This window comes from Drosophila subpulchrella, chromosome 2L (genome assembly GCF_014743375.2).
Source record: "Drosophila subpulchrella strain 33 F10 #4 breed RU33 chromosome 2L, RU_Dsub_v1.1 Primary Assembly, whole genome shotgun sequence".
Lineage (NCBI taxonomy): Eukaryota > Metazoa > Arthropoda > Insecta > Diptera > Drosophilidae > Drosophila > Drosophila subpulchrella.
The window spans coordinates 13024088-13039930 of NC_050610.1; the positions used below are offsets into that span (position 1 = coordinate 13024088).

Sequence of the window (15843 nt, forward strand, 5' to 3'; positions counted from 1 at the left end):
AATATTTTGGTGACTTTGTAAATATTTTTGCTGTTTAAAATATCTTTAAAAACAAATTATAATGCCACATTTTTCCCTGTGTTGGTTTCCCCAGCAGAATTCTGAGGAAAACCTCAAAGTTGTAGGCCGAAGTTGAGGCTGCGGATGAGCCAGCAAGAAGTTGGTTGTGCCATTAGCATTGGAGGGCAGGAGGACGACGACGTGGAGGCCCAGTCAAAATCACAGAAAATCATCGACAACTGGCAAATGTGTGAATTGAATTTTCAAACAATTTTCCCCCGTGCAGGGAGTGCAATCCTAGTCCTCGTCATCCTGGTCCTCGTTGTGTATCCTGGTTTCAGTTTCTGTTCCTGGCGCTTTTCAATTCCGCCGCCCGCCCTTCATTTTCCCCCCCGTTTTTTCCCCGATTTCCCGCTGGCCAAAAGGGAACGTGCATGATTTGAGATTTGATTTGGACGGCGGCCACATTACAGTCGCTAAGCCTCGACTTCCGTCCTCGTTGTCCTGGGTTCGAAACCTCGAAAGCGAATTTTAAACATTTCGCTCACGTCTCGGATGTTTATGCCATTAGCGTTTAAGTTGCCCATACAAAATGCGATTCGTAAATAAGCAAACGCTTCTTTGTTTTGGCTTCCTTTCCTGTTTTTCTTTGTTAAGGCAGATGTAATCGATGCTCAGGCTAGTTATTGAAAATGATCCGATTAAATTAAGCGAGAATTTGCTCTAAAGTGAACAATAAAATGTGTTTATTCTGAGAAGCAGATTTAAGCTGTTTTTTCTTCTAAACTATCTTTGCCAATTAAAATAGTAGTCTCAGTGGTGCTATTTTAAGATGGCTGATTTATTATAATCAATTTAAATGCTAGTTACTAAAAAACCGATTAAATATTAAATGATAATAAGAAAGAATTCTATTTAATCTACATTTTAAACATAAATATTTTAGTGTATAAATAAGAGGCTTAGTAATTTTCCCTTGCCATTTGAACATCTTCAATTTATTATCATCCATCAGCAATTTAAATGCTCGTACAAAATTTGGCTACAAGCTTGAAAGCTTTGTGAAGGCCTAAAAATATGCAAGACAATAGCTGATACAAATAATTTATCTGCATTCCACACAGCAAGAGGAACAGGAACAGTAGTAGTTTTCGAACTCTGGACACACCTCCGGATTGTACTCCAGATCGTGATCCAAAACTCCCTCCTTCCGAACCTTTCGATTTGCTGATCGATAGAGTCTCTGGATGAGAGCCCCGTATGGTTTTCGAGTCACCAGATGAGTAGTTGTTTTATGCACTTCGTAGACACAATTTGTTTGAAGGCACACAAAAGGTGGTTCGATTTCAAGGACATTTTCCGAAAACCTAATGGTTGGTGGTATGGCCAAGGGATTCGCCTTGATCTTCTTGACCCGCTTTTTGGTCACCAATCTGATCTTATTCTTCTTGACTATACTTTTCTTGGGTAGATTGGGGACCTTGGATTCGGTAATAGCAGCTTGAATCTCCTCTTCGAAAGATTCCTGACGCTTGGCCGCCTTCCTCTTCAAAGCCGAGACCATTTTGTATCGATTTTGGATATTATTGATGTTTCGTAAGGTTTGCTTGAAGGAAACCTTAACTTCTTCGACCTCCTGCAGCGTATCCCAAATATTGTTTTTCATAACTTTTTCACGAGAAAATTTTACACAAAATATTAAGAAAACACACACTAACTGGCACAAATGACGCGTTTTAATGAATCCTGTTTGAATACAAAATCCGGGGGTGCTAGATTTTTATTTTTACCGTTGTTTTGTCATTGGGTAATTCCGATATGAAACAACAAGTACTATACTGACCTTATCGCAACACGGGTTGATAAAACGTTTTGCTGGGAAAACCGACAACTCAACCCTATTTTTGCCACTATATATAGGGTGGAAATCAAAGTAAAACTTCAGTTCAGAATTGTACTTGCAATTGGAAAAATGCCGCCACCACCTCACCAGCCACACCAGCCTCACCAGCCTCACAGCCCACCAAAGGGTCCTGGCCATCCTGGGGATCACCATCCAGAACCACATCCACCCCACCATGGAGATCCGAAGCACCACCATGGACACCATTAAGCATTTCTAATATAAAGTTTAAACTAAATGGAATATAGAAATATTGGATATATTTTTACGGAGCTAAAGCTTTTTTTAAAACCAATGTGTTGTCTTTAAGCAAACCTAAGCCAAAGAAAATAAAAAAATTTTAAAAAACTTAATTTTGAGTTTGTATCTTATTATATTTATTCAAAGTTTGAATTGTGTTTGTAGTTTGGGTCTTCTTCATACATAAATAATATGAATACCTTTTCTAAAAATATAAAAATAGCGTTAATACCTTTTTACTTATTAACTTATCTTTATGGCTTTCCAGCGTTTACTCATTAAGTCAATAGCTGCAATAGAATCAACAAATTAACACGTTCAAATAATCAACCAACCAAACCATGTTCTGAGTAATTTTATGTGAATTCTAAGAATAAATTCGTATATGAAGATTTCGATATGGTAATCCTATTAGATTGCTAGTCATTATCATGCACGTTTCGTCAAAAATCGGTGGATAAGGATCTAAAGAAATGTTTTTAAAATAAGCTTATGCATTCAATGGTTTGTAAAAACCTAAATTCTAAATTACAGGAAATATTCCCCTACGTAATAGTGATGTTGGAAATCAGTTAAGATATGTATTGTGTTTAGGGCACCACTTCCTGTTGACTTACTCATAAAGTAAGTCCTTAATACATATATTTCTATGACGGAGTAAACAACTTATTTATTTACCATTACTAATTTTTCAATAACAAACATTTGTTATTGTCTGCAAAAAGCCGCTCTATCTTCATAGAGGTTTTATTGGAAGGTCAAACATACTTATGGGCTTAAAAGGTCCCACCTTATCTGAAACCCTGATAAGATTTCAGTGGACGCGAAATAATTTATTTTTATATAAATGGTGTGACATTAGTGAGTAAGTTTAGTACACAAAGGTTGTTTACCAAGTAAAGATGCCGCCGCCACCACCGCACCACCATCACAACCCACCGCCCCATGGGCCCCACCCACCTTTCCAGACGCCGGTGCATCCGATTTACTACGAACCAACTCCCGGGCACCCCGGAAATGGTTCCGGCTACAACCCACCGCCACCACATGGTCCTTATCCATACCCGCCTGATCAGGGATACGTGGCGCCGGGACCTCCAATGCACCCTCGATAAGGACTGAACTATTAACTGGACTTCAAAAATATAATGTGATAACAATAAATTAACAACTTGATGTGATAAAACCATAATCTACCGTAAAAAATCGACACAAAGATTTTGGTTTATTTTCATATATTTTACTTATATTCAAGGACATTTCTGCCAAATCGGTTGATAACTTTTGTCACACTTTAGTGGAAAGTTTTTAGAACTGTCTTAGGGATATCTTCTCTCAAAAACCCATTTCGGCACAGGAGATATTATAGCATTAGTCCAAGGATTGAAATTATAAGGAGATCCCATGTAAGAAGATCCAAAGTTGATCGGTTTTTGAATTGGCATTTTTGGATTAAATTTGGCTGGAGGCGGCATCTTTACTTGACAAACTGCAACTGAGTACTGAAGGCGTTTCTTCGGGATTTTACATTTATATAGGAAAATATAATATCATGAGCATTTCCTGTCTTTGTTGGCACGCCCTGAATTCTCGAGCTAGAGGGGAAGAACTCTTTTATACAACTCTTTCTTCAAAAAAATCCCCTTTTCATACATTTTTTGTTGTCTTTCACAACGAGAGTAAATATTATACATTTTGCTGATAAAAGGCTAAGCGTATCATACACTTTAAATTCGAATAGAATATGCAGTACAAAAAAATGTTATCTGCGGGCGAATTAACATTAATTTTCCTGTTAAACTTAATTGCCTGCTTAAAATGATTTGAGTACATTTTTCAATCAGCTCTATTTGATTACCCATTAAAGACTATTTGTAATCAAAATCAATTTAAAGTACACCCAGTCTAAGTTGACACCAGTACTATGGTTTTCTTTCTCCCTATACAAAACAAGAAAAGTTGAGGGATAACACAAATGTATTTATATTTTTGTATTTGATTTTATTTTTGTTTGAATTATGTTTTTACTATGTTACACAAATATTTTTGACCACGTCATTATAGATCGACCATTTTTGTTATACATTTAAATGATTTAGTTAGATAAATAGCTATCGAATTCTAATCGATTCAGTTCTTAGCGAGGGTGCATTGGAGGTCCGGGAGGGTGGTGATGGTGGTCATGATGAGGAGGACCATGGTGCGGAGGTCCGTGGTGGGGAGGTCCATGATGCGGAGGTCCATGGTGCGGAGGTCCATGGTGCGGAGGTCCATGGTGCGGGGGTCCATGGTGAGGAGGTCCATGGTGGTGGTCGTGGTGCGGTGGTGGTGGTGGCATCTTTGCTTGACGAACTACAGTTGAGTACTGAACTTACCTGCTTAAAGCTTACCATTTATATGAAAAAAAGTATTGGTATTACTCCAAGTATACCCGTCATGATAAGGTTTGGGACCTATGAGCATTTCGGAATTCCCAATATACCGCTATAAAGATAACCGACCTTCCCTCTCACAAAAGAATCGTCATCCTATTGGGGAATAACTCTCCCTATAAGTTATAGAAACTATTTTTGGGTTATAATAAATCCATAGTCTCATAAGAAGACTCCAATCACAATAAACATTACACTGGCCACTTTTCACGAAAAGAACAATCAATCAATCATTTGCTGTTGATAAATAGCTTATCACATTAGTCGATTGTCATGTATTCTGAACTAAACATATCTGTGATTTTTTTGCCCTTGCTGACATTACCCAAAATTTCATTTATTTTGTATAAATGTTTTTGTTATTATTTTGAAATTGTGAAGTATTTGTAATCATACGTAAATACCTGTTGTAAACCGTATCAATGGGTTGCTTCTACCCGAGGCGCGATAATATTACAATCTGAAAGGCTTATCTTATCGATAGGAATTACGCATTTGGTCATAGAAGTTTTGCTTATATTAGTCAGACTTTAACTATGATTGGGATGGTGATTTTAGGTGGGGTATACCACTATTGATTTTCAGGGGAAGTACCAAAAGTTTCATATAAAACGGAAATGGATAGTATGAGAATAAAATGCAAAGGTTTAATATTTTACTGTTAAATGTTTAATTTATCAAATTTATATTTAGATAAAATGTTTTCAAAACATTTAGTGGCTTTTTTGAACCATATAAATATTAGTTATCATGTTGGCTTATATGTCTATGACCTTTTGGTTGGAAAATGACTATAATATATGATTTTCTTGTGATGGTCCCACCCCTTTTGTGTCCGCAATCACTCAGGCGTTCAATAATTGACTGCATCTGCGGTTGAATACAGATCAAACCGAGGGTGGGTTATAAAATAGACTTGGGGAAAAAATCAAGCAAACAGCAAATAAAATTTATAACAAATCTAACACACATACATCATTTTGATATGGCCATGGACACGTTCCGTCCGTCTATTTGCTTAAGGATGGATGCCTCATCGGGTGGCAGCACATGGATGTGGAGAACATGGACCAGACTCTGGACCTCGGAGGATCTGAAGTTGGAGCTGAAGCTGGAGTTGGAGCTGGAGGCAACTTTAGCCGGGACAGACACATTAATTTTACTGCTCGCTTCTCTAACCGCATGCAATTTTTCTTGGCTGACTCTCCCTCGGCTATCGCCTTTCAATGGCAGGAAGCGAACCCTGGGGGAAAGTGGAGAAAAGGGTATCGAATGGGATGGAGGATCCGGGATGGGGATGGCCATAGCCCACATCCTTCAGCCAGTCAGTTAGTCAGTCAGCCAGATAAGTGCGGTTTATGTGCAGCACGTAGACCAACTCAATACACTCGATAAATTGCGGCGGCGTTTGGCTGCTTAGAAACGGGGAACTTGACCGCATCCAAAAAGGGGAAAAGGAGGCTTACAGATGCAGTGGGTTTAGTAGCTCCCTTTTTTTAAGATCTCAACTAATTAAAGAATTTCAAAGAAAACGTGAAAAAATGATATTATAAGCTAAACTTTTATATTCATTGCTTGCCAATAGCGATTACAATAATTTTTCATGAACAAAAATTATGAAAGATAAAGTATTATAAAAAGATAATAGATAAATAAATACACAAGTTAAACAGATTCTTCAAAAAAATTAAATATAATTTTATAAATACCATATTTATTTAAAATGAGGGAAAGGGATTTTATTTGACTAGATTAGCATTATTAGCTTCAAATATTTTAAGCTTAACTTTTATTCATATTTATTCAAAATCATAAAAAAATTATTTTTTTAAAGTTAATTATTCTTAAATAGTTTTCCTCAACTGTTTGTAAAAGAAAACCGGGAGATATGGTGGTTGCCTCCGAGTGCCGAATTGATGTTGTGCAGTTTTTCTTTTAACGCAAACTGCAAGTGCACTTTAACCCTCAATGCGCCAACCTGACTTTGACCCCCTGCCACCCCCAATGTTAACTCAATTTCCGTTCGATGGGCAGCACTTGATTAAATAATGTCCAAAGGCATTTGAAACCAAAATTCCGATTGGAAATGCCAGCGAGCCCCTTCACAAGCAAACAAAATTCCATTGCAAATTTACTCATATTAAAAGCTCATTAAAGATCAAATGCCCAAAGCCAAAAACCCTCGGCTTGCTTTTCCATTACCAGGGAAAAACTCATCATGGCAACAACATTCCACGGCAGCGGGAAAAAAAGGAAAGCCCGTAACGGAAAATATGTTATTAATTCAAATTAATATAATCCAATTTTTTTTGCCTTTCCCCCCCATTGCCCTGGAGTTTTCGCCGGGAAGTGGAAACTACTTTCTTCGCCTTACGCATAACGGAAATATGTTTTCCCTTTCCGCTTTCAAAAGGAGGTCTACGGATTTTTACAAGAGTGGGGTTGTTCTATGATGTATAGACATTGTCGTATCTGGGTTGGCATGAGAAATGGCCTGGTTCGGGGATTTACGGGTGTGGTTTTTGCATTTGCTTCCGGTGCTTGTGTATGCAGGAATGTGGGTTAATAATGAGGTCATAGACAGCAGCAGACGGGTTTAAATTCGAAAGACATTTGTCTTGGCTATGCCATTAGGTCTTTGCATATGATAATGTACAGGTTTCCATATTTCAGGGTAATGGGTTCTTTTGTTAAAGGTTAATGCGAAAATTAGCCAAAAACAGAAAGGTTTAGACTTGTATTATTTGAAAAATAGCAACATTTCATTGGTATACCCTTCTTTTTTTAAACTACGATCTATCTTGTTTTCCATTTAATCAACTTAATGCACAGTTTCCACTTTCTATGTCTATCTATAGAAAGTGGAAACAAACTCATCGAATGCAATTGCCTTGCAATCTATTCTCTTATTTAACCCACATTCAAAGCTCACTCGATGGCAAATCAAAGCCAGACAACTTCATTTCAAATGTTCCATTAGGGAGTCGGGGGTATCCAATATACACTGGATAAGATTTTGGGAAATTGAACATATTATATTACGTCTTATAACCTGGAATCAATGCTGATATTATGATGTTATGTTTCTTTAAGTTATGTAAAAACACATTTTTACTGCGGGCTCTAAAATATCTCTTGTCACTTTTTAGTGCTAAAGCACCTATATCGATTTTTTCTGTGCAGTGAAGACTTTTCCCATATGCAACAGTTGCTGTGATGTCTGTGCCACCCAGTTGTGCCTTCCCTCAACCCATCCCCTAAGCCATTGTTGGCTTGTTGGTTCGATAAACTCCCTGCCAACAGCCAAACAAATCCCAATCCCAATCCCAGCTGCACCTAGTCCCCGGTTTTTCCCCACCAAACGGATTTTAGTTCCATGGCAAATGCCCGGCGGTGAGCAAGTAGGGAAATCTGGTATCTGGCTGAGTGCTCGGCATAAAACGGAAAACTTGTTAGGATGGATAAACTGAGGGGCAACAATGCGGCCGGCGAGAATCCCTTCAAGCGGCCAATGAATGCCCTGCAGAAGCAGTGGTATCGCGTTTTACTGGCCCGCAGAGTGGGATTCGGGCAGCGTCCTCCGCCCGATGAAAAGGAGCTAACGTAGTAAGTCAGACGCATCCGCAGCCCTCTGTTCAAATCAAATTGTGTGAAAATTGCAATTTCCTGTTGATTTAATACATTTCACAATTTCCTCACGCCTCGGGAAAAAGCGCCGACATTTGTCGTAAGCGTTATACAGCCGCGTTCCGGCGATACAACGAACGTTTCCGCCGGGAAATGGCCAAGCATGAGGAGATGCAGCGATGCGCCATCGATGCCATGAGGGTCCACAGGTGAGAGGATGGAAAAACCAAATATTAATTCTAGAAATAGTTGAAAAACCATTTGCTTAAGATTTTATGAGCCCTTTTTTATTTATATCTAAACAAATTAGTTTTATAATTTTTCTGGCTCAAAGGAACTTAAAAGTAAGCCTTAAATGGTTCATGGCTTTGTATAAATTAAGTTACTAATATGCTAGCATTGCAAATTATTCCAATGAAGCATTACTCACTTACTAAAAAAAATGTTCGATTTATTATAATACAATATTATATTTTTCTTTTAGTATGTTTATTTTTTAAAACCTTATAGGTTTTATTTGCAGTTATTAATGTGCTTGCATTGGAAATTTGAAAAGAAGCATTACTAATGAAAATACTACAATATGTTTAGATTTATAGTGATATAATATTATATTTTTCTTGCAGAATGTCTTTTCTTTTTAAGCCTTTTAGACTTTAAATTTACTTCTGATTGTTTTAAAAATTGTTTATAAAATGGTTCTTATTTTTAAAAGCAGTAATGTATAAATTTCTTATGCTATAGTTATGTGTTTTTAAATATAATTATCATTTATGTCTCTAGAACCTTTGCCATAACCACACTTTGGCTACCATTGCACTCGAAACGGGAGATAAACTCAACACTGGAGACCCTCGAACAGGTGGGAAACATTTTTGGTTAAATCTCAGATTTAACATAACTTATATGTGTTTTTACTCAGGTTCTCACCGCCAAGGAAAGACGACGCCTGCAGGAGATACTCAAAAAAGGAGAGTCCTGGCACTCGCATCGCTGAAGCAACATCCACAGCTCTCAAGGCCACTACTCAGATTCAGATTCAGATTCAGATCTCCGTGCAGATTCCGAACCTGACTCATCCCCATACCCATCATCATCATCAACATCATCTGCCACGGCTAAGTGAATTCCATTTAGCTTGGATTTCACTCTTCCTGGGAGCCTGATTTTTCTTCGTTCACTTCATTTTTTACTTTTCCTTCGTTTTGTTCTTGAAATTTCGCTGTCAGTGGCCAAAGCAATGTCGTAAATATTTAATACCAGTAAAAGTGCAAAGTTCACTTTGGCTAAAACCAAAACTGTGTTGGGATGAGATCAATTTTCTGGCATGGGGATACAAGAGGATTATCAAAAGGTTATAGAAATGACTGGCTCACAGGGATTGCTGCACTTTAGTTTTAGTAATTTTCTTAGAGCAGCTTGACTTTATGGCAGCTCAAGGGAAAAATTATTAACTGATTCTATTTTAAAATACTTTGAAAGTCTGCTTTTTATTTTATTTTTTTAAAGACGTAAGATCTTTTCAAATGATTACATTTAAATATATCTCTGACGAATTTTTAAAAAATGTAAGCCCAGTTTGACCTTATTTTTCTTGCCCCCAAAGTGTTCCATATATCAAAGATATACTATTCAGATTTAATATGTTTTCTTTGGCAATCGATTTAGCCTATTAAAAACTGCTGCCTAGGGCAAAGTTTTTCAATGTAAATATGTCACATGCCAAAAGAGGATGGCCCCCCATAAAACACACTTGTTGGGGGAGGAAAATGGACACAATGGAATAAAATGGGCAGAAAGGGGTGACATTTTCGTAAATCCCTGAAAAACTGAAGAGACAAAAGCCTAAGTCAGCTTCAAGCCTAACCCACTCACATATATCCCAGTGACATTTGCTGCCAGGACTGAGGCTCGATAGTAGGCCAAACAGCAAAAAGGGCTCAACCCAATATCCTTGCCAACAGCAAACAACAAACAACGGAAACAGAAGCTTGGCCAGCACAAAAACCCAAAGAAAACTCAACTCGTAGGCTCGAAATGCCGCAGCTGTTTCAGTTTGGCATATTGCCGACTTGACAGCAAAAAAAATACGAGAAGAAAACTATTGAACAAAGTGGCGCCTGTCGCACTTTATGACGAGCCTGCAGTGCCCTTTTTCTTCTATTCCTGGAAAACCCCGCCACCATAATACCAATCACAGAAATGTGTTCTAATTTAAAGCCATATATAGGAAGGCAAACATGGGAGGGAAAACAACAGACAGAGGAGACAAAAGGAACAGCTGCCAAGAAAAAGAAGAAAATCAATGTGGAAAAATAAGGAATTTGGAGGCAATTTATACTGTAAAAAATATAGGAGTTCTTAAACAATTTTAAAACCTTAACTTAATGGTTTAATGACACGAGCCAAAAAAAAATATTACAAAAATTTACGTTTTAGTGATTTAAAAAATAAAGAATTTTTTGAAGGATTAGAAATAGTTAAGAATTGTTCATTTTGTTTAAAGGTTTTTGCTATTACAACATAAGATAGAAATTGATAAAGGTCATATGACACTTGCATGATTTTTGAAAACCTAGAGGAAAAGTGTTTCAAGAGTAACAGCATTTTATGAATTTAATAAAATGAAATTAAAATTTTTAATATATCTTAAATATCTTAATAACATTTACAGACATATAAAAAATAAAATCCTGAAATTTTCTGTAAATTAAATAAACAATTACAACTTGTTTTATACCCCAGTGTAGCTACGATTTTGAAACTGCAGTTGGCCAAAATGATTTTTATATTCTATGTCTGTTTGAGTTGTTGTGTCGTCGATGTCGTGGAACTCACTGGAGAGGTCGTGCCCAGTATCAACATTAGTTCACGTTGATGTCGTGAACTTTTCCTGGCCTCAGCTGCTCGGCTGGCATTGGCTTTGTCAGCGTTTATTGATGGCATCAAAGTGTTTTTCAATTTATTTTATTTTCCCTCCGCAATTTATTGGCACGCTCTATGCGGGGGTCGGTTTGCTTTTGGCCTTTTCCCCTGGCTGTTTGTCTTGGCCATGGCCAGATGCGAACCGAGCGATATGATTGATGTTGCAACAATTTTGCAGCATAATTTTAGGCTAGCCAATACATAATGCAGGGAGCGATAGCGAAAATGGTTGCTACAGAACAGACACGTAGGAGCCGTTAAGTTTAAATGGCCAAGGCGGTTCAATTGATACAAGGTAGGGGAGATTTCTTATAAAAGGGATTTAGGATTGTAAGGGTGGAAAATGTTGCCATTTTGATAAATCACTTTTCAACGATATTTAAATAAAAATGGTTAGTCATTTAAAGTTTAACAGGCTGATATTAAATTAAATTTAAATATATCTAAAAATTTAAATAAAATCATCGAGCAACAAAGTCTTAAACTTAATATAATCTTTTTAAATAATCTTCAATTAAATAGGAATATTTGCTTAATGTTTTTTTATTTTTAGTATGAATATTTGCAGCTCGTGTTTATATCTCAGTTGTCCACTTATCCAAAATCCAATCACAAAAACAATTTCAGCCATTAATATAGTTCCAACTATTAACCCAATTGCAAAACAATTATGCCATCAGCATATCATTCGGCCCTCTGTTTGGTCCCCGAAAAACTACCAAATTGGCAAATGTCAGAAGCCAAGCTGGACAACAGAATCGAATTGGCGGAGTCAAAAGGGGAGGGCTCCATAAGTACATGAATGAATGCAAGCCCTGATACAATGAGTTGATAATCCCAAAGGCAAATACTCAAATGGGGGCGGAATATGGGGGCGGGGCAGTGATATGTCAGTGGCACACACATGCAAACACACGGACATCTATCTATGCAAAGCCATAAAGCAACAATAATAAACGCACATCATCATCATCAACGGCGGCAGAGGTTTTCCCCGCATTTCCCTCAGCTTTCCCGCTATCCCTCAAGCGCTGCTGCTGCTGTCAGCAAAAAAGTATGAAATATCATCTAAAATAGGAAATGCGTAAATGCGAAATCCTACAGAACGGAAACTCAACTGAAAGCGATGCGCCAACGAACGTTGATGATTTCCCCCCACCCGCTTTTCCCACTCCCATTCGCCAAGCTCTGTATGAAAGTCAATTTTTCATTTAGATAACTTTGACATACGCAAACGTCATGGAAAGGAAGGAGCTCTGCACACTGGTTCTGGTGTGTGAAAACAATGGTGACTGGGACTTTTTGGTATTTTCAAAAATATACTTATAAGAAGTAAATATTTATCGAGATCGTCAAAAACTAAGGAAATACAATGTACTTTTATATTTTTGAACATATTTAACATAAATTAGGTGTTGTTATTACGAAACTGAACCTAAATGGAGAAAAAGTTAGATTTTTGTATTTTAAAATAAATCCAACGGTTATAGTATATCCAGTAAATGCAATAATATGTACATAATTTTGATTTTACTAATTAAATCTTATTAAGTATGTGATCCAATTGAATTTTCAATGTCACTTAAATTTTCTTTGAAAAAAAGGTATACTCAATCAATGTGAACCCTATATCATATAATTTTATTCTTAGACAATAGGTATTTTTTTGATACTTAGGTTGGTAAATTCAATACTTCTATTCAGTATATGATACCTAATATTTATAAACAAACTAAGTTTAAGTGTAAATTATTTAGTAATTAGGCTGAAATTTTTTTTATATTTTTTTTTTAGTTTTACTTAACTATGGCACCACTGTGCCTTTGGGCCCACCGCCCACTGCCCCCCGCTTTGCATGTGTGCGTCTGCATACAACGATTTAGATTTTGGGTTCAACCTCGGCTGCCATTCCTGCTGGCGCCAGTCAGTTTATCCTGAGGGGCTTCATCGCGGAAATGCGGGCAGCGTTTTGATAAATGAATTTTCCCCAACTCAAACATTTTCCATCCCCCCCTCCCCCTTGGGCTTTATGTATGTGTGTGTGCATGGCTTAAATGAAATGTTAACAATTAAACGGAGCCGGCGAAACGACAAACGAAGTAACACGAAAAGACTATCAGAAAAGAGCAAGTTGCTGGCTTTGTCGGGTTAATACGCTGCGTATACTTAATAAAATAAATAATTCTTCTTTCAAGGGAATGTTATGATATTTGTTTCTTGTTGATTTTTGCCGCTTTGTGTCCTTTTTCCCCATCGTTGTTTTGGTTGGGTGGTTGTTTAGTGTAAACTTAAGAAAACAGCAAAACATAAGTGGCAAAAGGGATAAAGATTTTGGTAGTGTGGGTTCTTGTCGGTTGTTTCATTAAGGAGGGTTGTTCCCCTGGCAGAACAGAAGTTATTTTGCATTTACAGAGTCTCTTTGCTCACCTGCCCCCACTAAGCAGACACTTACACATTGTTGTAATCATAAAAAGTATTAAAAAGTAACGAGAAGATGCTACTGAGTTCTTTTTTTGCGGGGTAGGGGTGGTTAAGGACAGGTGGGGCCATTTTGAAGTTGATTGCCCATTTTTTGGATGCTACACTTGTTTACCTACTTGAGTCCTTTCCTCCAAGGGCTTTGGAATATTGTCTGTTGTGTAAAAGAGAATCTGGCCGCGGCTTAGGTTCAAAATTTGCGCTTACGTTAGCGTGAAATGATGTTCGGGTAATAAAGCGAGAATATTAAGTGGGTCGTAGCAGGCAGTCAGGTGCGCTACAATATTTTTTGGAAAAATGATTTAACAATTTTAAGAACTATACACTTTTGAAGAGAGGTATACTTTCATTAGAAGATGAAAATTCAGTCACTAATATTTAAAATTTATATATGTTAATTTGAAATTATTTTACAATTTATATCTAAAATGTGTTTTCTAATAACTTTAATGATAAAAAGTTTTAACTTACCTTTTAAGCACCTTATATTTAAATGACTCACTAAATTAAAAGTCCCCAAATCAGCATTTGTAGCGCAGCACAATCATATTTCACGCTTTGCTTCATCCGAACAGACAACGCAAAAAGCGGGCATATAAAATTTTATATCTCCACCATAACGCGAATCCCAGGGAATTACCTGGCACACAGCCCCCGCTCCCAACCTCACCCAAAAAACAACGAAAATAACCGGAATCGAGCCTATATTTTAATGAAATATGTTTAAAGTGCAGCGCCAACTCGTAAATACAACTTTATAGTGATATATGCGCACGTATGTATGCTTATGTGCAATATGATTTGGCCAATCCCCTGGTAACAGCTGTGAAAGTTCGCATGATATTTTATTAAAGCTTCAAGTTAACCTTCAATACGGTGGCACCACATAAAGTTTGTGGGGAGCTGCACCCATCCACCTGGATTTTTGTTGAGGTCCATGGAGGATGGTGTTGGTTCTGTTGGCTTGGACGCAGGTGTTGGCTACGTGGTCGAGGTATGGCAACAAAGACGCCAGCCGACTTGGAAGCCACAGAAGCAAAAGCAAAAGCAAACTCCGACCCAGACCCAGAACCGAAAAACCAGACCCGAACCAGACGGAAAGGATCCCAAACCATATAACTGAATTCGATGGGGTGGCTGTGGTGTTGGGCATTTTTTGGTTTTACCTTCGTCTGGAAATACTCTCGGTTTATTTTCCTTTCGCCGTGCAGTCTCTCCACGATGCATACCTTTCTGGCACTTTTGCCGAATTTATCGCATAAGCTTTTCGCATACTTCCGGGTAATTGGCAACACCATGTTCGCAGGAACAGTGGGTGTTTCCTATAGTGTTGTGTTGTGTATGTGTTGCGCATTTAAAGGCGTTAAGGTGCAAATTTATTTCTACGAAACCTTTTCCGCACCCAGAGTATCCCGGAGTACCCCAGCATCCTGGGATCCGTCCTTCCCCTCTTAATGAGCTCTTCGGCTGCGTAATATTTCTCTACCCTCGACACATGTATGGGATAGATGAATGGTATGGTATGGTATGGGATGGGTGAGGGTCGGCATTATGGGTTCCAGGACTCTTTGAGGTCCTCGTTAGGGGCAGGTTTCGCACTTGTGGTCTGGACATTATTGTTCAAAATTGTTAAGCACATTTAAGCTTGATTTAGTTACATATTTATTGTGGCCATTTCAGCCAGCCATTTTAATGCGTTATGTAAACTGTACTTAATTTATGTTTTTTCCCTTTTTTATCGTTGAGCGGAGGGTTAAAATGTTAAGGACTTGGCGCCTAGGGGCTTAGCACTCTTGAGGCTTGTAAAGAAAATCGTGGTTTCAAGAAGTTTTAGTAGTAAGTGGAATATATTTGACTTTTTAATGATTATATATTTATCACTTTTGATATTAAAAATGTGAATAAATATAGCATTGGTTCATTGTAAGATACTGAAATATAACCTTTCTATTTTCTAGTATTATACAAAACCTATTTAAACCCTTTTAAAAAGTCATTAAATGGCACAATAAAACGTTTTTTCCGAGATTTCAGACTTTCCAATTCAATTTTGTTGATACTCAGCTGCGATATTTCCAGGCATAAGTATTTATGAGCTTCCTGGTTGTCCAACCCGCGATACCTAAGCAATTTATTTGCCATAAAAACGTCCGCAGAACTACCTCCATAAAGCGCTGTATAAACTACGGCAACAAAGGACATGGGATGAAGGACGACGGGGTTCTTATCATAATCATT

General features: G+C 37.6%; 3 protein-coding genes across 3 annotated transcripts; 2 read left to right on the forward strand and 1 right to left on the reverse strand.

The window, feature by feature from the left end:
• Window positions 1-969: 969 nt before the first annotated feature.
• LOC119547730 lies at window positions 970-1756 on the reverse strand. The gene has a single exon (XM_037854716.1). It carries the CDS (start codon window positions 1664-1666, stop codon window positions 1106-1108), a length of 561 nt encoding a protein of 186 aa, XP_037710644.1. The 5' UTR covers window positions 1667-1756; the 3' UTR covers window positions 970-1105.
• A 1272-nt stretch (window positions 1757-3028) lies between these two features.
• On the forward strand, window positions 3029-3339 carry LOC119547582 (histidine-rich glycoprotein-like). Its single transcript, XM_037854487.1, has one exon. The coding sequence runs from the start codon at window positions 3046-3048 to the stop codon at window positions 3256-3258; it is 213 nt and encodes a 70-aa protein (XP_037710415.1). The 5' UTR covers window positions 3029-3045; the 3' UTR covers window positions 3259-3339.
• A 4632-nt stretch (window positions 3340-7971) lies between these two features.
• LOC119548033 lies at window positions 7972-9431 on the forward strand. Its single transcript, XM_037855109.1, has 4 exons — window positions 7972-8181; window positions 8289-8411; window positions 8986-9064; window positions 9125-9431. Exons 1-4 carry the CDS (start codon window positions 8033-8035, stop codon window positions 9197-9199), a joined length of 426 nt encoding a protein of 141 aa, XP_037711037.1. The 5' UTR covers window positions 7972-8032; the 3' UTR covers window positions 9200-9431.
• Window positions 9432-15843: the final 6412 nt, after the last annotated feature.